At 38.3% G+C, this 25,905-nt stretch overlaps 1 protein-coding gene across 2 annotated transcripts in view; it reads left to right on the top strand.

The window, feature by feature from the left end:
- The window catches only part of PRKG1 (protein kinase cGMP-dependent 1), a 1,198,754-nt gene that overhangs the window by 725,083 nt on the left and 447,766 nt on the right, over positions 1-25,905 (top strand). For both annotated transcript variants that reach the window (XM_058543436.1, XM_058543435.1), the window contains exon 4: positions 19,554-19,659. In XM_058543436.1, coding sequence (XP_058399419.1) covers positions 19,554-19,659 — 106 coding nt within the window. The remainder of the gene's footprint in view (positions 1-19,553; positions 19,660-25,905) is intronic.

The following is a 25,905-nucleotide window of genomic DNA, read 5'->3' as shown; positions in this document are numbered from 1 at the left end:
ACCAGTACCTGAAATCAGAAGGGAAGAGGAGTGGTGTTTTGGAGATAAACTCTGGTCTTCAGTTCCCAAGTTTGTCTTTGCATAAACATCTCTCCACTTCCATCAGGACACGTTTTTGTTTTCCTTTGTCACTGTTTCCTGATTGGAAAAATGAGGAAAGGAAAAATTTGCATAAAAACACTGGCTGGGGAAGCTGAAAGAGCCAGTGAAAAGAAAATCAAAAGGGGAAATTTGAATGCTAAAACGTATTCGTGTCTTCCTACTTAAATGCACTTTGAAACAGATCAATGTCTATAGATTGTTTTATTGATTTACAATGAAGATTTCAAATTTCTGTTTGGTAGTACTAGGTGGAAACATGATACAAGAACATTAAAGATTGAGGCTAGTTCTGTTGATTATCTCCTCACTCAGCATTCTGCAGTTTAGAGTACACAGTGAACTGAGTTGTACTCCATCCAATGGCTACTGTCAACCGAATGCCATGTTCAATACATGTTTGTATTTGAACAGACATAACACACTCATGCCACGTTTAAATACAGAAAGCCAAACTGATGAGGACTTAGTATGGTTAAGAAAACACACATTGCTACTTTTGTCAGTGACTAGGAGACATCTCATTCAGCTAATATAGATAAATAGACTGATAGTCATCTTAAGACAATATTCTGTTTTATCTTTACGAGGTAATAATGTATCTGTAGCCAGCCCTGGTGATTTAGTGGTTAAGATTCAGCACTGTCACCACTGCATCCTAGGTTCATTTCCCCGTCACAGACCCATACCACCCATTTGTCAGTTATCATACTGTGGCGACTGCATTGTTGCTGTGATGCTGAAAGCTATGCCACCGGTGTTTCAAATACCAGCAGGATCACCCATGGTGGACAGGTTTCAGTGGAGCTTCCAGACTAAGACAGAGTAGAAAGAAGGACCTGACCACCCACTTCCTAAAATTGGCCATGAAAACCCTATGAATAGCAGCAGAGCAAAGTCTGATATAGCACTGGAAGATGAGAGGATGGTGCAAAAAGACCTGGCAGGGTTCCGCTCTGCTGTGCACAGGGTCAATAGGAGTTGGAATCAACTCCATGGCACTAACAACAACAAATCCAGTTGTTGCATGTGGGTTATGGAGCCTAAGCTGAACTGTCTTCATTTCTCATGGTTTGCTACATCCTTAAAGCAGGTTGTCCTAAAGCAGATTGTATTAGTTATACTTAAGAAAGTAGATTTGAAATAGAATTTGAAATACAAAGAAGATAGATTTGAAATCCCTAGAAGCCTGAAGTCTGTACCTGATAATATTATCAGGGTAATTGTTAGAGATCTGGAGTTATCAGAATGGTGTGAACAATATAGGGGTAGTCAGAGAAGGCGCAGAGTTTCTTGATATTTCATTCATTCTGGCTAAGATCTACTAAAGTTATGGCCAGATTCTGTAAAATTTGGCAGTACAGCAATCTGGGGTGGTGGATTTTTTGTTTCTGAACTGAATGGTGAGGGGTAGAGATGCCTTGCCTGTGTTTTAGGAGTTTATGTCCTTGAGCTGAATAAAGAATGTCTATTCTGGGGATAGAGCTGAATGAAAGGAAAGTAGAAATAGGATTTTTTATTTTTAAAGTTGTAACGTAAGGTTTTGCTAACTTGATTAAGAGCAGGAATTTGACCAGTCTTCCCTTTCTGCGTTTGGACCAGTCGTCATCCTCCAGGCCTCACTGTAAGTACTTTTCCTCAGAGAACTCTTTCCTCACTCCTAGGGCTGGGTTAGATGCTCCTGATAGCTGCTCCCCACACACCTTGTGAATGTGCCAGGTGAGCCTGGCACTTACCACACCCTATTGATAGTGCTTGGTTTATTGTCTCTCCTCTACCGAGCTGTTGTAAGCTACTAGAAGACAAGACATGTATGTGTATTGTTTGCTATCGTATCTACAGTACTTGGCATTTAGTATTTCCTAAATATTTATTTGTGGAACAAATAACTTATCACATTCAGACCTCACTTATGACTTTAGCACTTTCCTTTTTTTCTTTCTTTATCAGTGCTTCCTAATGATTCTACTCAGTGTCTTGACATCCTTAACCATTTAGAAATAACTTTCAAGAATTAGATCAAGTCAACTAGACTGCTTAAGATTTCTAGAAATGTGACAGTTATTAGGCAGTTTATCTTTGACATAATCTACTTTGTATAAAGGTCATGCATCCCAAATTTATAATTTGTAAAACATAAATTATATGACTGTTATAATGATCTGAAATATTTTTGGTCATTGTGGTTAAAATTATATGATATATGAATTGAGAATGGCATTGAAGGACCTTTGGAAGACGAACTCTGTAGCTGTCAGCATCTGGCTGGATAATCTTATAAAATCACTTAATGTCTCTGCATCTTGTGTTTTTTTTCCCGTAATGATAAAATGGAATTATAACTTGTTTTTTATCTAAGTATTGTTTCAAAAAAAAATTAGAACTATGTATGTGAAAGCCCTCTGACAACTATAAAATTCTATTCAAATGGCTTAAAGATTTCAGGATTTAATCTCCTTTCTGTATTACGCATATATGAAGTAGAGCCCAGTAATCATGCCAGAATTAGCAATTTGTAAGGCATTCAGGACTCTTTCTGGGGCTCCAGCCAGAGACCAGGCTCATCTAGCTTAAGCAAAAAGGCAACTTGATTGATTACATGTTCAGAAAAGGGGAAAGGAGGACGAGGAATATGTATAGATGGGGCACTGGGGTTGAATTCCCCAGCATAGCGGTTCCCCAAGGAAGAGATGCTGATGGCAAACACAGCAACACACCCGTTCAAGCCTCAGCTGAGGTCAGGCTCAAGAGTTTAGAAGTAACTCTGCTACATATATTCACACCAGTCTTCACCTCCTTTTAGCAAATATACATCCTTAAATGATGTCAGCAAATAATAGGTGATGCTTGGTCTGTCATTATTTGCTGAAGGAGTTGGCTCAATTATGCTGACCAAGGGCAAGTCGTCACATGGCTAGATTGCACTCTGAGTATCACTTTCATGCATTCATAATGGGTGCCATTGTGTCCAAATGATGCTTAGTGCAAGAAAGGGGAGTTATGTTTAATGTGTTTAAGCAGAAGATTGTCTTTCTAGAAATCCAGATTTTTTTTTCCTAAGAAACCAGTGATCCTGTTGTAAAATATACATGATACTGTTTCTTTCGTCTGTGTAAATATGAGAGCTCTCAGTTTCCCTATTGCATAATACCACAACCAACCTCTGCATTCAGGTCAATTAAAGCTCATTTTTCTAATTGTTGTTGAATAATCAGTTTTCCTTGCAACACTATATGTCTTCCAGATGAAACAAAAATCACAAGAAGGAAAGTGGCATTCTCATAATATGCCAAAAGCAGACAATTTTGAAAATGTAAAACAGCTGAGCTCACTTGACATTTCTTGATGTCGTCTACTTCATCTGCCAGAGGCAGAGACAGTTAGAGAGCTCCCTTTCCTGATGATTTTTTCCAGAATTCTACCAAACTTAGAGAATTACATATAATTTACTAAAGAAAACATGGGCCAAAAAGGGACATTTCTATTTCAAAACCTAGTAGTGTCTAGAAAATAAATGTGAAGTCATATTTCATCTGTTTCTTTTAACCAGCTGTGTCATATACTTTCTTAATGGGACCTAGACAGAAGCATTGGTTTTCATATTTATGTGAGGACTTGAAAGCGATCATAAATTATGGCTGTTGAGTCTAGCCTTAAGGTGGCAATGAACTAAGGTGATGAAGAGGCACACAACAAAAACGGAAACTTCTAAAGCACATCAACAATGAGCTCTGCAGCGGAGATGCAGCAAGGGCTACTAGACACATAATCTTAATGCTTTATTTTTTCCCCCTCAAGGAATAAGATTAATTAAGAATACATCAAATATATGGCTTCTGGCGTATAGACACACTGTTGGCAGAAAGAGAAACAGTATAATGTAAGAACTGACTGGGAAAAGGGAAATCCCCACCTTTGGGAGACCAAATTTAATAACGCTTCTGAGTTGAAGTCACATAGTTCAACTTGCAAGGAAGAGTTATTAGTATGACTTTTTAGAGATGTTTACTGGGATTTCAGCAAATATGTAAGCATATGTTTTCAACATTTTGGTGTGGTGTTTAGGGATGCAGCCCATCCAACTGACAAAAGGACTTACAGATGTAGTGGCATTTCCCTAATGAGATTCAAGACTTAAAATCTGTTGTTAACGCACAGATGTGCAATGACATTTACCAAACACGTGCTTATACCTTTGAATTAGGCACACTGTTCAAAATGTGCCAACCTGCAGGAAATTGTGTCACCATGAGAGGGCTGCCAGCAAAACCATCTCAGTCATTTGCCAGAGATTGAAGCTTATGACGGAGGCCCCAAATGTGCCGTGTTTGGAGCCTCACTAATGTGATATGGACCCTCTATGTATTGAAGAGCCCATTGAAAATGAATCTCATTAAAGTGGAATGGCCACTCAGCCTCTGTTTCCTTTTCTAAAAGATCACAAGCCATCTGTTTAATAATTTTTGAGTCTAGAATTTTTCTGGACTTTGACTTCAATTAAATTACACGAGGCCTGTTTCAAATAGAATTAAGAACTATCCACAAATGAAGAGTTGGGAGACATTTATACTTAAAAGTGCCAGGCAAGAATATGTACGAGTTCATTCAGCAAACATTTGTTGGCCCTTTACTATATGCCGGTAACCAGGGACATATTGCACTGGGGATAAAAAGGTAAAGAAGACACTCTTCTGGAGCATTCAAAGAGCTCTGAGCTGCTGTAAGGCAGCTTTCTTGTCTTTGTCACCAAATTAACACACTCTCAGTCTTTACCTAATTTCCCTCTTAACCTTGGAGCCTGTCTAAACCTGAGTGCAATTCACCAGGGAATGTTTCTTTTTATTATTCTGAGGTAGTGAGCCAACTTCATGACTGCTCTAAACTTTTGTTCTTTCTTTTTTAACTCTCTCAGAATTCATTGTCAGTACTCTACAGATTAGTGTTTATTTGTTCTCTGTTTCCTATGTATTTATAAGATGGTCTCATCATGAAAGGACATCCATGAGTGAATAACATTTTAGATGCCAGATATCGTGCTGAGTATCTACCACAAGTTATTTTATTCATATCTGAGAACAGTTTCATGAGGCATACATTTTTATCTCAGTTTCCTAAAATAGACTAATGAAAGCTTAAATTACTTGCCCAAGGCCACACAGCTCCTATGTGGTACAGGGAAGATGCTCACACAGGCCGGATTCCAGATGCCTGGCTTTCACACTATAGCATGCTGTCTGGTGCTTTTATTTCTTTTGCGTTCCTGACTCTAAATTTGTGCATAAAACATTGGATGAGACACTATTTCCTTTGTTAAAGTCAACAAATGACATCACCTGTTTCCTAGATATCTGATTGTCTGGCATAGGTCTGCCAGGAAACCATTATCCTTTTGGTACAATGCCCCATACAGGGGGTTGTTACCTCAAAATAACTATCATTAAGCACTCAATCATGTAGATCTGTGACTCACTCTTCTCTGCATTGATCCTTTAGCTACTGTAAAATCTTATGGTTCAATTGCTCCTTTGAGGTGATCCAATTTAATTTCCCATCTGATTCAGGAATCATCTCCACCATTTTATCAGATGGTCTACTGGAGCACTTCTGATGATGAGAAGCTTCTTTGTACAAGATTCAGCCATTGCTGTATTCCTTTTGTCTTTACATTGAGTCCTAATCACCAACCCCATAAATTCTAATTACTGGTTTAGTTCTGTCCTTGACAAGCCAGAGAGTATTGCCTCTTAATCCATCAGAAATATTATGTGGTGGATTGATTCCAAATTTGGCTTGAGATGGAATAATTAAGTCTATTAGCATAAGATGGAAGAATAAAGAAAGAAGTGACTATGTAAATAAAGAGAAAAAGTAAAGAAAGTTAGCTTTCAGCAGCAAGAGGGTACTTGAGAACAAAGTCTGTATCTTATCTTTGTATCACCAGTGCCTAGTACAGTTCTTGGCATGTAGTAAGGTCTAGATATGTGCCTGTAGAATGTTTGTAATAAATGTCTCCCAACTCTTGACTTCAGGCTAGCCCTTAATTCTAGTGTAAAAAGCTCCGTTGAATTTACTTGAAGTCTAATAAACCCGTCAAATCTTTTAGGACAGTTACTGAGTTTTCCCTTTCTCTTATCCAAATGGTATATCCTCAGTTTCTTCATCTTTTTCACGGGTTGTTTCCCCCCTTGTAACCTAGTCACTTATTTACCCTAAAACATTTGTTGAGTATTGTGAAAACATCACAGTACTTGTAGTGGACTATGGTGCTGATATAACGCAGGTACATGAATAACTCAGAAGCAACACAGAGTGATAAGAGCCACAAAGGAGGCACAATCAGAAGGTCGCAGAAATTTAGAGAGAGAGACATTTTAGCTGGGATGAACTAGAAAGTCTTCATGGAGAAAGTGGTCTTTGAACAGGGTCTTGAAGGGCTACCAGGATTGTCATAAGTAGAAGAAAATAATTGAAGCAAAGACCTGAAGGCAAGGAAAGGAATGGTGGATTTGGAAACTGGACATTAGAATCATTGGCTGAAATAAAAGGTATGTGTACGGGATTATGAGAGATGAAGCTAAAAAGGTACTTTTTACTGAATATGGATTAAATGCAAGGATGGAGACGTTTTGCTTTTTGTAGGCAGTAGAGAGCCATTGAACGTTTTGTGGGTAGAGTAAGAGGATTAGAATAGTGCTTTAGGAAGATCAATCTTGTAGGACTGATTGGAGTAACTTAACAATTTTTCTTAAGTGTGTTTCTCTGTAAGTAGCTCACAAAGTAGTGATGTAATCTTTACTATCCTTCACTAGACAGAACTCGTAGCATTTTAGTCTTCACAACTCTGTTACTATCTTTGGGTCTTCTGGCTCGTCCTTTCACTCTTGGTCCTTCATTTGTATGAGTACATGGAAAGCCACTTATTTCCTTGAGGCTCAATCCCCCTTTCTTCCTGCTCTTTTTTCTAACATACCTGACCTTTGCTTCGTGCCAGGGTTGTTTCAGAAGACCTGAGGTTTATTTATTTACTTGTTTGTTTGCTTATTCCTACACCCCCCCTCCAACTCTCGGGCCCCACCACCAACATTTTCTAGAGTTAGGTGTCCACAGGTTTCTAAATAATTGCACTTTGGTTTAACAGATGTAAGACAAGACGGCATATTATTGTAAACAAGCACTGCAAGGAGACAGACTGGGTGGGACCCTTAGGGAATTCCCTGCTTCCATAGCCTGGTTTTACATCCCCAGAACCTGTTACTAATTAGCACTTAGTTTTTAGTGTTTATGAGCTTTGGCCAAAAAGAAGGGAGACATGGTTAAAGTTTTGCATGAGAGGAATTTACTCTGGCACGCTTAAGCCCTCACATACATTTATCTCTGCTGCCCTTGGTGAGTGCTGTCAGCTAGACTCAGGATGGTTCACACAGCTTTAACTTTTAAAGATGGCTGCTTGAACACCACTGAGAGTTACCATGCGTAAAAATTAGAGCCTGTAGAATGAAGCACAGTGCTTCTTGAGCTTTTTCACTGAGGGCCACCTAAGTACGGAAGGTAGCTCCTAGTAACTCTGGAGGTTAGTTAGGAAGGGGAGCATGCGAGGCATGATGTGGTGTTGAGCGTCAAGAAGGAGAGGTTGGGTAGAAGGTCATCACCGGGAGCCTGCCTCAGGTGCAAGATACCTTTGAAGCCTCTCATTACATTAAACCTTTGGGTAAAATTTGTAGCCCACTTCTGTTTTAATTTCAAGAAATCCTCGCCTCAATTATTGAAGTCAAATTTATATTTCCATAATCCCTCTGGTTTCTGAGTATTTAATGATGATGAGTAGGGTGGTGAAGTGGGTCAGAAAAATGGAGTGAGGAAAAGCAGATATTCTTACCCAGTTTCAGAAGCTCGTGTTATTAAAAAGAAGCTCGGATTTGGACTCAAAATATAACTGACTCTTCTAATTACTATATGTGTGACCTGGGCAGTAACTTAGCCTCTCTGAGACTCAATTTCTATATTTATAGAAAGGGGATAAGACTATCTCATAGGGTTAATATAGGTTAAATAGATATAACAAACATAAAGTTCTTGACATATCAGATAGTAAATGTTCAATAATGGTACCCAAAATAATGCTCATTATTATTATCATAGCTGTACTAAAATATATCACCCTCCATTTGGTCCTTCCATTATCCTTAACATTTGAAAGTAAATTTAAATTTCAAAATCATTATGTTAGTGTTGTAGTATTTTCAAAATTCACAACTTGGCCTTACCAGTTACATTGTACAAGGTATGAAGGCAAGCAGAATTTAGAGAAACATCTATTTCATTTCTATTGGCTTTGTTACAGGGCAGCCCACTGTACCACATCCTTTCGAATATATGACCACCGTGACAACAGTGATAGTTATTTTTCCACTGTTAAGTTTATAATAATGATTATTCTTATCTGCAGAGTTCAATTTTACAATCTATTTTCTTCATAGAATATATATATCATTAAAGAGATGACTTTTCTAGGCAAGAAAGGTTAAACTATAATCCCCATAGTAACAGTGAGGCAGTTTGCACAGTGGAGACATTGGTGTGCTCCAGATGCATTGTAAACAGCAAATGGCCTTTTCTAATTATGAGACATTTGTCTCAGAACATTCTGGCAGTTGGAATTTGGCTTTAGGCTAACATATGCCTTAATAATGTTGGGAAGCAGTTGTGGGCTTCATGGATCCCCTCAAGGTCTCTTCCAAGCCTCTGATTCTGTCACACTAAGTATCTGGGTGATCACAGATGATTCAAGCATCAAGAAATGGGGGAGGGGGGAAGGTAAAATAAACCTTCTGGAATTCCTTGAGCATATAGTAAAGTACCTTATGCTATAAGATGGCGCTCTTTAATGTTGAAGGTGAAGTAGGAGAGTGAGCTACTGACACCTTTCTTTGTTCTTCCCCTGCACTAAGCCCTCAAAAGCTTCTAGTCCATTTAGACAAAGTGTGGATCAGCAGACAGTTTCAAATGAGACCTGCCTACTATCCCAGAATGTTGCCTGGAGAACAGGGGCTGACTTGGGGAAGAACAAGTTACTCTGGAATCTTGTCAGAAAACTAATGTTTTGCTGCAAGGGAAAGACAGATACAGCTCAAACTGAAAAACGATTCTCTTCTCATGGAGATTATGAGAGTCTGTGGTGATTTTCCAATGAAATAGAAGAATAGAGACAGATTTTATTTAGACAAAATGTTTGACACACACACAAAATTCAATTTAGAAAATGCTTGATGAGCTCATACTTTGTGCCATCCTGGGGAACAAGAGAAGTATGTGAAGAGATGATCATATGTTATGAGTATTGCTCCTGTAAAGCAGCACTGACCAATATATGTAATGTGAGCGATATATGTAATTTCAAATTTTCTGGTGATCACATTAACAAATGAAAAGAAACAGGTGTAATTAATTTTAATAGTACATTTTTATTTAACCCAATATATCCAAAATATTCTCATTTTAATATGTAATCAATATAAAATTATCCATAAGATATTTTATGGTCTTTTTTCATACTAAGTCTTCCAAATTCTGTGTGTAATTTACCTATACAGCACGTTTCAGTTCCCACTAGCCTCATTTCAACTACTCGATAGCCACATATAGCCGATGGCTATCGTACTGGACAGTGCGTATTTAAAATTATCAAGGGCAAGGAAAATATAAATAAGCTTGCAAAAAGTTTTTTCTGGAAAGGTCTGAAAAGGGAAAAGATAAATAAAAATAACTTTGAGCTGGACCTTGCAAGGATGAGTGAGAGTTTTAGAAGACAAATGGGTAGAAAGACCTTCTAGGTTGAGGGACCACCATAAGCAAGGGCATGGGGTAAAATAAGCTTTAATATGGAGGGCTTGGGGCAGGCTTGAGGCTGGAGAGGAGGCTGGGACCTGGGAAATGCCACCAGTGCTGCCTGTGGGATTTCAAGTACTCAGTAGCCACCTATGGCTAGTGGCTATCCGATTGGACAGTGTGTATTTAAACTCTGCCTTGGAAATCAGGTATTAATTTGTTTTTTAAGTAGTGGTGAGAGTCTTACGGAAAATAAAAACAAAACAAAACATGAAAGATATTTTATTTAGTTATCTAACCAGATAAATCCATCTGATAGACTTTTGTTTGTTTATTGTGGTAAAAAATACATAACAAAATTTATCATTCTAATCATTTTGAAGTGTGCAATTCGGTGGCATTAAGTACATTCATATTGTTGTGCAGCCATCATCACTATCCATCTGAAGAAATCTTTCATCACCTCTAACTGAAACTCTATACCCATTAAACAGTAACTACCCATAACCCTCTTTCTGCAAGTCCTTGGTAACCACTATTCTACTTTCTGTCTCTCTGAATTTGACTAGTCTAGGTACCTCATATCAGTGGAATCATACAATACCCGTCCTTTTGTGTCTGGCTTATTTCACTTAGTATAACATTTTCAGTGTTCACCCATGATGTAGCATGTATCAGATTTTCCTTCCTTTTTTAAGGCAGACTAATATTCCGTTGTATGTATCTACCACATTTTATTTATCCATCCTTCGAAGGACATTTGGGTTGTTTCAACTTTTTGACTATTGTGAATAATGCTGCTGTGAAAATTAGTGTACAAACAACTCTTCGTATCCCTGCTTTCAATTCTTTTGGTTACACATTTAGAAGTGGAATTGCTGTATCACATGCTAATTCTATGTTTAATGTTTTGAAGAGCCACTATACCATTTTGCACAGTGTCTACACCATGTCATGTTCCCAACAGCAATGCACAAGAGTTCTAATTTCTTCACATATTTACGAACACTTGTTATTTCCTGCTTTAAGAATAGCCGTCCTGATGGGTGTGAAGTGGTATCTCATTGTGGTTTTGATTTTCATTTGCCTAATGTTAAATGGTGTTGAGCATCTTTTCATGTCATTTTTGGCCATTTGTATAGCTTCTTGATCAACTTTTGTAAAAGGGAAAATTGTCCCCAAAACATAAAACTTAGTTGGCTGACACTTGATAATTTCTGTGACTTTTCATCTTGGTCTCTTTAACATCCCCAAAGTTATCTGAGTGTCAAGGTGTTTGTTGTGGCACTTACAGCAATCTAACACATTTATTTCTAAAGTGCAAATGTCTGTTGGACCAAGTGATTCCAGAATGTTGTTAAGATAATTAGACTTTTATATTATGACAAGGATAGTTTAAAAAGTATGAAAAAGTAGTTTGAAGATATAGTGTTATATTTAAAATATAAAAGAAAATTATAAGCTTATTTGCTCAGTATAAGTCATTAGGTTAGTTTATGACGTGCATGGTTCTTGCACTTAAAAAATGGTGGTTATTTGCAAATACACTTGCCACCTGTACTTTTGATTAATAAGAATAGAACATTCATTATTTTATTTCCAGGCTAGAATGTTGGGTGTTAGGGTCAAATTCTCTCTCCCTGGCAAGTCCTCTCTATTCAAGATCCTTGATACCTATCAAGTTCATCCATCTCTCTAGCTTCATTGCTGATACCAGAGTCCACCCGCTGGGGTAATTATAAGAGCCTGATGATATCTCTCTCTCTATCTCTAACTCTCTTTCTCTCTTTCTATCTCTCTTTGTATCTCTATCTATATCTCTCTTTCTCTCTGCCTCTGTCTCTGTCTCTCTCTTGCTCTCTCTAGTCCTGTTTTCCACTGCACCATTAAGCTATTGCTAACGTAATCTTTCAGAAGTGAATCACCTACTTTAAGCTTCAGTGCCCCCTCCTCACTGACCTCAGGATCAAGTCCTAACTCCACAGCAAGGATACAAGTACCATTTGTGCTTTCCTTGTCTCTTCAGTTTCACTTCTGACTACCTCGTGCCTCACTCAGCACCTCAGCCTTCCTGGACTACTTGCTGTTTCTAAGAGTCACCTTTTCTTCTTTACACGTGTGAACCAGACTCCTCTTCCTGGAAAGCCCTTGGGGTGGTAGTGCTGATGGGAGAAACAATAAAATTATCTAGCAACTCCCTTGGCACACTTAGTTCTGGAGCAAGGTCTGGGAGGCCCCTGCTGAGCTCAGGGTTAACCTTTTATTTGCTGAATTGTGGGATCTGAGGGAGTCCTAGGGGGAGGGCCGGGGATAGTCAGGGAACTCAGGCAAGTGGCTGTTTACTAAATAAGTATTATTTACTTATTAAGAATTTGCGTGCTCCTATGAATGCAGACCAGATAAGTGTCACCCCTGCCCTTTACCACTCCCACTGCCTCTTTCTCTGACCTAATCCTTCCTCCAGGACTTGTTCACAGCAGGGGCTCTTAATCTTGTGGGTGCCATAGACCTATTTGTCACTCTGATGAAGCATATGGAACCTCTAAAAATAATGTTTTTAAAAGCATAAAATAAAATGCATAGGATTACAAAGGAACCCATTTACAGTGAAATACAGGGATAAAACATTTAATAATTAATTGTGATAAAATAACATTAAAAATAAGATCTAGAGGCAGGTCTAGTAACTACCATAATTTCAAAGTAATGATGAATGTAAATCATATTTAAGATATCTGCAGCAGACGTAGGATGATATGAAAATAGCCATGGTTTCTATTGGTGACAAACCACTATTGTGGTTTGTTGCCTACACTTATGATAGAAAGAAATGCTATATTTCAGTAAGAAGATAGTAAAAATAAAGATGTTGTTTTCCCACCTCACATTCACAGATCCCTTCAGTTCTATCTACAGACTCCTGAGGGCTTCGTAGATCCTGGGTATCTCAGGTCAGGCTACTATAACAAATACCATAGACAGGGTGGCTTAAACAACAAACATTATTTATCACAATTTTGGAGGCTTAAAGTTCAAGATCAGGGTGTCAGTATGGTCAGGTGAGGGCTCTCTTCCTGGTTATGTTTGTCACAAGGACTTTTCTTCGTGAGTGCACACAGAGAGAGAGCACGCACGTCCCCTCCTCTTTTTATAAGAACATTAATCCTATCATGTGGGCTCCATGTTCATGACCTCATCTAGACCTAATTACGTCCTGTGATAGTGTGATTTATATTAAGAAATATATATTTGGTCTTAGTCCCTGTTTCTTGTACAGAGCTCCTAAAATCCTTGGAATTTCCTAAGTGTTGAGAGCAACGAAGATGTCTCTTGCTATATTAATGAGGTAACTTGTGGATTTCACTTAAGGATGGGGGCTGGTTGTCAGGAGAACCACCTGCGTGATTAGAGGGTTGGAACTTTCAGTCTCATCCCCTGACCTCTGGGGAGGGGAGAGGGCTAGAGGTTAAATCAGTCACCAACGGCCATTGATTTAATCAATCATGCCTATGAAATATAGCCTCCATAAAAACCCAGGAGGATTGGGTTCAGAGGGTTTTTGGGTTGGTGAACACCTGGAGGTGCTGGGAGAGTGGCACGCCTGGGGAGGGCATGGAAGTTCTGTGCCCCTTCCCATGCCTTGTCCTGTGTATCTTTTCCGTCTGGCTGTTCCTGAGTTATATCCTTTTATAATAAACCAGTAATCTAGTAAGTAAAATGTTTCTCAGAGTTCTGTGAGCCGCTCTAGCAAATTATTTGAACTGAGGAAGGCATCTTGGGAACCTCTGATTTATAGCCAGTTGATCAGATGTACAGGTACCAACTGGCTTGTAACTGGCATTTGAAGTGTGTGTTGTAGGGAGGATGGGGGGAGCAGTCTTATAGGACGGAACTCTTAACGTGTGGAATCTGATGCTGTCTCTGGGTAGATAGTGTTGGAATTGATTTGAATTGCAGGACACCTAGCTGGTATCCTGAGAATTGATTATTGGTGTGGGGAACCCCCCTGCCCCACCTACCTTGGAATTTGTACCAGAAACTATTTACCTCTCAAGGGCCTCATCTCCAAATAACATCATATTGGGGATTAGGGCTTTAACTTTTGAATTTGAGGGAGACACAAGCATTCAGTCCATAATACCAGGTGAAGAACCCTGGCTTAGATGATTCTCTTCTGCAAAGCCTTCTTTAACCAGCCCTTCTCAGCTCCTCCCCACAGGAAGTGTGTGATGCCTTTTCTGTGTATTCACAACCCCAGATACTTACCCACTGCTGGCACTTACTCTTTCTTTCTTTTTTTTTTTTTTGTGAGGAAGATTCAGCCCTGAGCTAAGATCCATGCCAATCTTCCTCTTTTTGCTGAGGAAGACCGGCCCTGAGCTAACATTTATTGCCAATCGTCTTCCTTTTTTTTTTCATTTTTCTCCCCAAAGCACCAGTAGATAGTTGTATGTTATAGTTGCACATCCTGCTAGTGGCTGTATGTGGGATGCTGCCTCAGCATGGCCGGACAAGCGGTGCATCGGTGTGCACCCGGGATCCAAACCCGGGCAGCCAGCAATGGAGCTCACACACCCAAGCACTAAGGCACGGGGCCGGCCCTAGCACTTACTCTTGATTTGTTGTTCTCTTATGCTAGGCCAGGAGCCAGCAAGTGTTTTCTGTAAAGGGCCAGATAGTAAATATTTTAGGCTTTTGTGCTCCATGTGGTCTCTGTCAAAACTACTCAGTTCAGCCAGAGACAATATGTAAATGAATGGGCATGGTTGTATTCCAGTAAGACTTTTATGGACACTAAAATTTGTTACATATAATTCTCGTGTGCTATGAAATATTCTTCTTTTTAAATTTGTCAACCATTAAAAAATACAAAACCTGCTCTTAGCTAGCAGGGTGTACTAAAACCAATCATGGGCCAGATTTGGCATGGACGATAGTTTGTCAGCCTCTGTACTAGATCACAAGTTTCTTGAGGGCAGGAACTCTAAGTTTGTTTTATATGTTTTCTATCCTTTGTATGTACCAGTATTGGCTATATTGTTGCACATTAAATATGGGCTGAATAAACATTTGAGTCTATAAGTGCTTTATTCCCACACATGCTTTCTCAATATTATTCCAAACTATGAATTGGACAGCAGATGAATTCCCCAGTAGGAGAATTTAAGCCAAATCCAGATTTGTGGTCTCTCAGTCTAGCATAATTTTGTGGCTCCTTCCTCTGTAACCTTGATATCCCCTACACAAAGGCCAACCGTTGCCTATGTTGAAGGTGTTCCTAATGTACTCATGCACTTAGAGATCTTAGAGTCATGGGAACTTACATATTTTTCACTGAAAATACGTATTTTCACTGAATAAGTTCCACTGAACTTACATATTTTCAACATGGTCTTAACCTGAAAAAATGATGTGTTTCAGCAGAGAATTTTAGATACATACTTGAACAAAAAGGAAAATCTCTTCCTAACACTTTCTCTGCTTTATGCCCTTCAGACTTAAATGTTCAACAACAGTAATCATTGTGAAAATCACAGGAATTTTGTTTGCTAAGTGCTTATTCCCTACAGACATTAATACACCATTTAAGATCAAAGGTAAATGGAGAGTTTTATTTATTCTTTGAATGGTCTCTTTAAGTTATGGACGAAACAGACTTACACTCCAGCAGGCTGTTTAAAAAGCAAGATATTAATCACAACCCTAATATAACAACATTTCTAATAACGAGGCAAGGTCATTGTTAGTTATGCTTACCCACCCGTAAAATGCTGACTTGACTAATGTGTCTATTGGCTGAATGTAAAAAAGATTTTAACACCTTGCCCAAGGTCATGGACAAATTTTCAATCTCATCAAGCCATGTTCGTTATCATGCAAAATATCTGAAACACAGTTTTGCTTAGAGACATTTCAATAGCCTATGTACATGAGAATCGTAAAATAAAGTATTGAGTTCTGTGAACTTATGTTCAGAGATGATTTTTCAACACATGGATTATGATAACTGATAAATTCAGTTTAGACGTTTTAATGTAACATTAGAGTCCATCTAGGCTTACTTTTTTTTTTGCAGATGAACTTCCTGTACATAAATTACATTAGTTAACAAATGTATCCAATGCTTATCAAATGAAAAGCTAATATGTTGAGTGAGGGGAGGTTATAAGAAATGAAACAGGAACTTTTCTCTGAGGGCATGTACAAATTTATCTGAGGAAACATGATACAGACATAGCAGAAATAATTAACAATATTGGTAACATGTGCTACGTGCCAGTGAGCGACACAGGTAGAAAAAGCTATAGTAGTTCATAGGACAGAAAGGTCGTTCATCAGGAGGGTCCAAGGACAGAGCCTGGCCTTGAAGTGTGAACTCAGACTTAAAATGCTGCGGATAACTTGATCACAACACACACATACACACACACACACACACAACTGCCAAGCCTTTACTCTTACTCCTACTGCTGCCATAATCACTAAGACCCTCCTCACTTGACTCCTGCATTACCGTGGCCTCTGCTTGGTGCTCGTCGCTTCTTGTTTGAAAGTGTGCACAGAACAGTACCGGAACAATTTTCCTCACAGGGAGCTTTCATCATATTACTTCTCTGCCATACGGCTTTTACGTTAAGTTGTTATTTGGCAGCACCAGTGTTGGTCTGTATTCTGCTTGACTGTGTGTCTCCAAATCCAATTTATGCCCCTCCTAGATCGGTCTTTCTTATCTGTCACTGTGATCGTCTCTCAGTTTGAGAGCCTGTAGTAGACACTTTCCTATACTGCTGCTAGGAGTATACATTGTGAAGTCTTTCTGCAGGGCAAAACTTTAAAATATGTGTGTGCTTTACTTCCCTTAGACATTCCGCTTCTAATCATTCCTTTGAGGCGCATTTTAAAAATATGTATAATAGTACAACTATTTTTATTGCCCTTATTTTTAAAATAACAAAAGTGGTTGGTGTATCCTAATTGGTCCTTTGGAGAGAAGCATTTCTATACTGGAAGTACCTAAGGACCATTAAGAGTGATAATGAATGCAGAAAATTCTGATTTTTTTTTTTTCTTGTAAGCAGGTACAATTTTTTGATGTCCCCATGGTGTATCCTTTAAAATTTTGGTTCTTTGCTTTGTTTTGTTTTGTCTTTTTAAGATCCCTAATAGCTTTCTGTTGTTCATCCAATTAATCCTCGCTTCATATGCCTGGCTTCCAGAGCCCTGCATCAACCCACTCTCAAATTATGTAGCAACCCCACAGAAATCTCAGCCATCTCAGTTTGTGTTACTCCTGACTGGACTCCCACAGCCCAAGCCCTCTCCCAGTTGTGCCCTTGTTTAGGTACTTTGCCCACTCGATTACCTTTGTCCATCTCTCTCCTAGCTGAACTCCTCTTATTTTTTAAGGTTCTACTTCTTAGGAATCTTTTCCTGATTTTCACAGTCCTTTGTGGCTGTATCGTCCAGTCTCATGGTTTGTCTCAAGTAAACAGACAGGAAAGGAGCTTGAATTCAGCAGAGGAACTAGAATGTGGCTGGAGAACACCTGAGATGATCTTTGTTGTTGTTTTTTTTTTTTTTTTTGTGAGGAAGATCAGCCCTGAGCTAACATCCATCATAATCCTTCTCTTTTTGCTGAGGAAGACCGGCTCTGAGCTAACAGCCATTGCCAATCCTCCTCCTTTTTGTTTTTCCCCAAAGCCACAGTAGATAGTTGTACATCATAGTTGCACATCCTTCTAGTTGCTGTACATGGGACACGGCCCCAGCATGGCCGGAGAGGCGGTGGTCGGTGTGCGCCCGGGATCTGAACCTGGGCCACCAGTAGCGGAGCGCGCGCACCCAACTGCTAAGCCACGGGGCCGGCTGTGAGCTTTGTTTTTGATGGAGGCTCATTTTTAAAGGATCTTTGGAATGGAGTCATGCACATACCAGTCCTTGCTGCTTTGTTTTTTTCTACTTAACTGAGCACCGTTTTTCTCCAATAAAGAGTTGGCCAAGGGAGAAGTCATGTTCTAGTTTCTTAGCTTCAAACAATTTTGCAAGGACAAATTAGGTAAAATTCAATGATAGGGGTTTACTCTGGAGTGCAATATTCCCTTTATCATCTTTTTCCTGTTCCCTCTGTGTGTTACTTCTAGCCCCTTCCTGCAAGGCACATACATGGCCTAATTACTCTAATATTTCTCCTCTCCCTCACCCCCAAATCTTGACCCATTGCATTCACTGGGCTTAGTCTGAGAACTATGAAGAAGAGAGAATTACATTCTTCCATCTTTCTGTTTGGCTGAGAACTATGAAGAAGAGAGAATTACATTCTTTCATCTTTCTGTTTGGCTTATTAAACTATATCCTGGCCCCATTCACTGGTCTTTCTCAAACCTCTGCACAGCCCTTCTCTGCCCTATACCCCATGGGTATGGTATATGAATTGGCTTTCTTAGTATGTGTATTAACTGAAAATATTTTCTATTATGAAAATTTGCAAATATACATAAAAATAGAGAGCATAGTAAAATAAGCCTCTTGTATACTCATCACATAGATTCAATTAGCAAGATTTTTCGCGTACTCTTCTTTTAAAAACTGCGTTTATCCTGATATATTATTCTGTGACACTATTACATTTGTCCTTTTGAAAACTTGTCTCTTAGTCGTGTGCTTAATAGATCAAATGGTGAAGTTTTGTGGTATTCAGTTTTAATGCTTAATTATTCATCGTCAAAGATGGTGGTATGTGGGCCAGCCCCGTGGTTTACCGCTACTGATGACCCATGTTCGGATCATGGGTGCGCACCGACGCACGGCTTATCTGACCAAGCTGAGGCGATGTACCACATACAGCAACTAGAAGGATGTGCAACTATGACATACAACTATCTACTGGGGCTTTGGGGAGAAAAAGAGAAAAAAAGGAGGAGGATTGGCAATAGATGTTAGCTCAGGGCCGGTCTTCCTCAGCAAAAAGAGGAGGATTGGCATGGATGTTAGCTCAGGGCTGATCTTCCTTACAAAAAAAAAAAAAAAAAAGACAGTGCTATGTAAGAGTAGAAATTAAAATTCAACAAACATACCTAATATAACTTCATATGGTAACTTTGGGCACAGGCTCCAGTTTGTAAAATGAGCTTTGAATAGAAATTATTGTGTAATTTTCATTTCTATTATATTAAATTTGCCCCTAAACCTGAAAATTAAATTTTCATTTCTACTTTTTACAATTAAAATATGATCATATGAGTCATTAACACCATTCTGGGTAATTGCCAGAAAGTGTTATTACTTGTGAAGCTTGCTTTCTTTTCATTCAATTTCCTTCATATATAGTCTTAGAATTACTAAATATTTTCAGTGTGTACTTAGGCATTCTCCTCCCTTAAGGACATAAGAGCAACAGAAACTTTTCTTTTAGACAATAATATGAGTATGGAAAATGACGAACTACATTTTGCCTGTAAGAATACTTGCCTTCTTAATGAAATAGGATAGCATTATGATCTTAGCTTTAAATGAAGGTTACTCATTTTTATACTTCTCACGAATAACTCATCTCTTTTGCATGATATAGTTCACAGTTGAGATTGTCTAATTAATTTTTCCCTGTTTGTTTTCATTTTCTTTTTCTCCAGCTCTTGTAAATGTGAAACTCTGGGCCATTGATCGACAATGTTTTCAAACAATAATGATGAGGACGGGACTCATCAAGCATACCGAGTATATGGAATTTTTAAAAAGGTAGGATGCTTCCTTTCTCCTTCTGAGAGATTTCCTGTCTTTTCAACTATCTTCTCTGAAATGCAGCACAAGGAGATTTTTGCCTTTATCTCAGTCTTAATAGCCTACGAATTTGTGGATATGCAAGACTTTGGTCTGACTTCTTTCTATTTCTGGTGCCAATTTTCATGATATGTGGTTCAGAACTTCAGGGTTTTATTCAACATTCTTTGGTAGAGGAGTGCAGCTCAGAGAAACAAATGAGAATTTGCTTGAACAAAAAAGCATATTGAGTCCATCTCTAACTAATATTTATCAGTTAATATATTTATGGTACCTCTTCTAAAGCAACCCACCGTGTAGGACTGGATCATCTCTTGTGCGAGGTTCCCTATTAAAGGTCAGATGACTAAGATGGAAAAGTCCCAAGAAGTTTATTATCTTTTAATCCTGAGTTTAATTTCCCAAATTAAATTCATTTTATGTCACAGTTCTGAAATATCAAAAGCTTTACTTTGCTTGATGTTATAAATTATCATAATAACTCAGTATAGCATGGAAATTGGAATAAAACAACCGCTTTTCGTTTCTTAGGAATATGCTGATATTCACTGAAAGGCATTTCTTTTTCTCTAAGCTTATTTTATGTTAAAGAAATATAATCATTAAAAAGAATATTGACAACTCTGATGACTTCTTTTCCAAAAAGTAGTTATTTTGTATCATTTTTCTTTTGAAAATAGAACCATTATTAAATAGCGATGTACAGATTATGTGAGCTAAAGGGGAGGATAACACCAATTAAGATTTCATTTTTGAGAGCTAGAATATTAAACTGGCTTTTTCATTTAGTATTTTTATTTTTGTTAAAAAAATGGTTTAAATGGAGCTAAAAGATCAAATTCACATTTTGTTTCACTGATACATCTTAATAGATATCTATCGAATTTTTCTAAGATATAATTTTAACATTACTTGGGTATTTCTTGTGGTTAATTTATTTTGTTTATGATTTATTGTTGATAGATTTTTCATTTCCATATAATTTTTTTTCTTTATATTCCTGGTAAAAGGACTATAAAATGCTAATTTGATGTCAAGTAATAATATGTTAAAATATTACTGTATCAGTAGGGTGTTGGTTTTTTTCCCAATGTGATTGGATGAAACATATAGGAGAAGTGGAAATGTAAATTTCTGTTTGGAATTTAGTGTAGTTTGCAAGGAAACTAAATTATTCAGGTGCCATATGTGTGTGTTGATATATATGTATATATATGTTGATATGTATGTGTTGATATATATGTGTATATATATGTTGAGATATATAATGTACAGATGTGTGTGTGTGTGTGAATGTATATAGAGAAAGAGAGACAGAGAGAATGAATATTCATTTTTAAGCCTTTACTTAAAGTGGGAGTTATTGATGTCTTCTGATGCAGCCCTAATAGAGAAAGATTCCCATTGGTAATCAATGAAATGCTTACCTGTAGGACAGAGCCCATTATTTGTTTCACATACCTAAACGTTGTACACTTATGATGTTGGTCTCAGCTTCCGTAAATTTGTCTTCCCAAGGAAACGAAATGAGTCCCAATGTGGTCTTGCATGACTCCAACAAAAACTTTTTTTAGAGGCACTGTTTCAGAAAATGGAGATGTTTCACTGTGTTTTTTTGTTGACCTTAGATATATTTTTATTTTTGTATTCTCGGAGCTGCCTAAATTTGTGCTGTCTAGTCTGACAATTCAAACCTTAAACAATAAAAGTCAGTTCTCCAGAGCACGTAAACATTTCTTGTTGGTCAGCTTAGAGCAGGGCAAGTTTAACTGGTGGAATAAAAAAGAGGTAGGTGCTGACCTTGATGTCACTTTCAGTTTGGCCGCTCTGTCCACATCATTTGTGAATGTAGTACTGGGCCCAGAGTCCAGAGAGGTGACACAATGACCATCATTGCCTGGGGCCAGCTTTACTCTTCCTAAGTCGTGACTGTGACCAGCTGGTTCTCTTTGTAACCCTTTAGTGGCTCACAATTCCTGTTGAATTACATAACAGCCTCATTAGCTGGATATTCAAGGCCTTCCCACAGCCAGTGCCAGCCTGCTGTTTCAGCTTGGTTTCTTCTGGTCCCAGGCAAACCAAATGATTCCATGTGCCTGGGGAGTTCTTGTGCTTTTATACAGCACACTGCTTCTGTTGCTTTTTTCCTCATGATGTGTGCTCAAATCTCTCTTTTCTTTTTATTTTATTTATTTTTTGTGTGTGTGAGGAAGCCAGCCCTGAGCTAACATCCATGCCAATCCTCCTCTTTTTGCTGAGGAAGACTGGCCCTGGGCTAACATCTGTGCCTATCTTTCTCCACTTTATATGGGACGCCGCCACACCATGGCCTGACAAGTGGTGCCTCGGTGCGCACCCGGGATCTGAACCCGGCCCGCCAGCAGTGGAGCGCACGCACTTAACCGCTATGCCACTGGGCTGGCCCACCTCTTTTCTTTTTAAATCCAGCTAAAAGCTTCCTCTTCCACGGGTACTGACCTCATTCCACTGAAAAGTAACCTCTCCTTCCTCTGGACCTTCATCTCTAGCGTGGATCTCGTTTTCTACTTTGTTTTATTATAATCTGACTACTGAACTTATTTCTACCTCTAGACTATAAACTTTCAGGACTAGAGCTATTTCTTAAGCATCTTGGTATTCTTCTTTGCCACAAAACTTACTGCTTTATAAATAGGCAGTTTATAAGACAGTAAGTACAGGGCTAGTACATAATTTGCAGGGCCCAGTGTAAAATGAAAATTCAAGGCCCCCTTTTCAAAAATTGTTAAAAATTTCAAGACATTGACAGCATGTATTGAACCAAGCATAGGAATCTTCTAAGCTTGGGCCCTGTGCTATTGCACAAGTTGCACACTCACGAAGCTGACAGAGTGAATAATAATGTTAATTCCTCCTCCACATTCCCAGGTTAACTATACTTGCTACCATTTATTTTGCAAGGCTATTAAGAGATGGTGTACTATCCTCAAAGGAAATAATGATGGATATTGTCAAAAACTTAAGTGACCAAAATTAATTAAAATTTCTACCATAACTTCAGAATTGTTTTCTGAACAACTGTTTATTTTTGATTTTTTAAAATGTTGCTCATCACTCTTTTACATCATGTAAAATTTTTCAGGTTTTATATAGTCAATCAACTTTTTCCCTTATGGTTTCATGTTTAGAAAGGTTCACCTACTTGAACATTATAAAACTACACACTTAATCCTTGAAAGTTCTCTATAGCAATCTGTGGTGGGGGGGGGGGTGTTTCTCTGTGTTTGCTAAATAAAACTTTCATTTGAATTTTTTTATGATAGATATCATATACTTTATATTTTGAGAAGGAGTTAAGGGAGTAAAGCAATTGTGACACTATCAGAAAAGTAAAAACCCTGGCAAATGATGTTACAAATCATCAGAATTCTTCACTGTAGGGGTCTCTATTGTGCGTTGGAATGCCTTCATAATTGAGGAATTTTAGGGGCAATGACAGGCTAAAAGAGGAATGATCCTGTATCACTGCTCATCTCCCCATATTACTCTTCCTCTTCATTTTTCTACATAAGCATATACCTTTGGAGGATGAGAAAAAGGAATTCACCAAGCATATAAATGCACTGCGAACGTGCAGAGATTTTTCTTCATTGTCCAAGTTGGTTTTTGTTTTCATCCCAGTGTGTTTACCCATTTTGTAACTACCAGTCATGTGGTTTGGCCCCCTTTTTGCTATTAAATGCCACATCAAACTGTGATTCTGGCTCTTTAACCCTATTTCATCGTTTCTCTTTTGTGCCTGTATTTCACATTCCCTCTCGTAAACACAGATGTTCCTATGCAAGCATAGCAAAAAAATATTCGAGGGGCAATGCTACTAAGTAAGGCAAGATTGCTATAGGTCCAGTAGCAATTTTCCCAGTTGCCAGCATTTTCCATTTTCTTTGGCTACTGAAAAATGCTGTTGTTTTTAAGATGGATCCTGAAAAATGGAACAAATAACTGCCAGAGTTAATTTGTGTTCCTTTTTTCTGAGCATATTCTCTGTGCTACTGTTGGCACTGGCATCTATAGCCAGAGGAGCATTAGAATGCAGCTGTGTACCCCTGGGGTGTGCTTGTAGGAACTGGGTTTTCTATTTGCCCCAAACTGATGATGATGACAACAGTGATGATGATGATGATGATGATGATGATGATGAACTCTATTTATATCACTTGCCTCATTGACAAATCAGAGGCACAGCAGGAACTGTTTGGAACTTAAGCTACTCATTCAATTCTGCTGACTCTCAGAAAACCTTTTCTTTATCTACTAGGGAATCTTTTGGCAAGTCAGATATGCTCATGTCATCTTCCTACATAAAACCTTTCCATGACTTCTTATCACTCCTAAGATAAAGCCTAGGTCTTTAACATTGTCTTCAAAGCCTGCTTGCCCTGGCTACTACTGCGGACCTCCCCAGATTCACTCACTCCCCATCTTCTCCTTCCTCATTCTCTCATTCTCTCTTTGCTCCAGTCACATGGTCGTTTTTCATTTCCTTATATCCTCCATGCTCCTTCACAGTGGAGATCATCCCAAGAAACTCCATTCCTTTTGAATGGATGCATTTACCAGAGTGATCTATAGTGTGGCACACCTAGTATGCTTCTGTGGTGGAAAATAGAATCTGATATCTCTCAAGACAATTTTGAATTTCTGATTTCCCTTCCCTGATTTGAAAGGGGCATTCATAATATTAGTCACCCGATTTCACGTTATATTTTTCAATAAACAGAATTTTAAGGTTTGAGGACTTTGAAGGTCTTCGTTGACTATTTGGTTCTCAATTGACTCTCCAACCGTTAAGCAACTTGGAGATATTTTTTAGTTTTAAAACTACCAATCATATGGTTTGGCCCTTTTTAGGCAGAAGGGTAGATCTTCTCCAGGAATCCCTGATCGCTGGAAGATAGCCCAAAGCTAATGGCCCCCTATAAGGGTCTGAGCAGCATCCACATACAAGGAGTCAAGAAGAGGAGTGGGCCTTTGGTAAATCATAGAGCTAATGATGATTCTTCCTTCAGTCACAGTTTCCTTGTTGAAAAGCCCTGCTAGATTTTGGTGTGGCATCAAGATTCCTTATTCCTTATCTCTATCACTAGGGAGTAAGCCCCAAGTCTAGTTTGTTCTCCCCTCTTATTTTCTAAAACAATCATACTTCTTTGTATTGTATAATATTTGTATATATGTAACAAATAATTAAATATGCTACTTACATATGCATATTAAAAAAGTAAGTAATATCCCCCCAAAAAAGTATGACCTTGTTACTGAAGCTTCATTCTATCTTTTGATATCAGAATGGCCTTCACTATGAGGATAATTTTTTCATTTTTGGTTGACTCTATGACTTATGCCTGTAGTCTGTACCTAGACCAAATCTTCCTGAAACTTCTCTTTAATTGCTTTACATTTTTCTTATCTGGTGGTTTGGCCACACCTGCCGCTGGCAGGGCCTACGTAATGATACATCTTCACCTCTGTGGTCTGATAGATCAACAAGGATTAAACAATTTTAGATTTAGAAAAATCTAAGACATAATGTAGTTTAATCGCTCTGCACATTGTATAGGTGAAGCAACTGAGTTTCAGAAAGGCCAAAGCAAGCTCACATTTAGTTAGAAACAGAACTTGGACCAGAACTCAGGTTTCTGATTTTCCTATCTGAGTATTCTACCACGCCTGGACTCAAGTTCAGAGTTTGTTTGGAATGGAAGCTCATCACTATAGTAAACTTAACGTGAGGGTGCATTAGTAATATTTTCTTTTTTCCTTTGCTTAATATGATATTATACAGACTTTTTTTTCTATCCTCTGTATGTCTATACTTTCACACTTGGGATAATAAAATTTCTAAACTCCTTGAAAGTTTTTCGTTCTCTGATCCGATTTGAAAACCTAAGAATTTTATTTTCTTATAACTCAGTCCAACAGGTCACCTTATTTCTGAGATTTATATTTTATTTTACATCATATTTATAAAGGTATAGTCAGGGAGAGATTTAAAGTTCATTGAGTAGAATGTAAAGTTGTAAAGGGATATGAGAGGTCGCTCGTTTTACTGACGGGAGAACTGAGGACTAGATTGGTTGTGGGAGTTGCCCAAAGTCACACAGAATGTTGGTAGTATAATGACGCAGCTCCCTGCTCCCAGGTAAATCTGAAATTCAACTATACCAG

Source organism: Diceros bicornis, chromosome 6 (assembly GCF_020826845.1).
Source record: "Diceros bicornis minor isolate mBicDic1 chromosome 6, mDicBic1.mat.cur, whole genome shotgun sequence".
Lineage (NCBI taxonomy): Eukaryota > Metazoa > Chordata > Mammalia > Perissodactyla > Rhinocerotidae > Diceros > Diceros bicornis.
The sequence above is the reverse complement of the archived record's forward strand: the minus strand, read 5'-3'. Positions and strand labels throughout refer to the sequence as shown.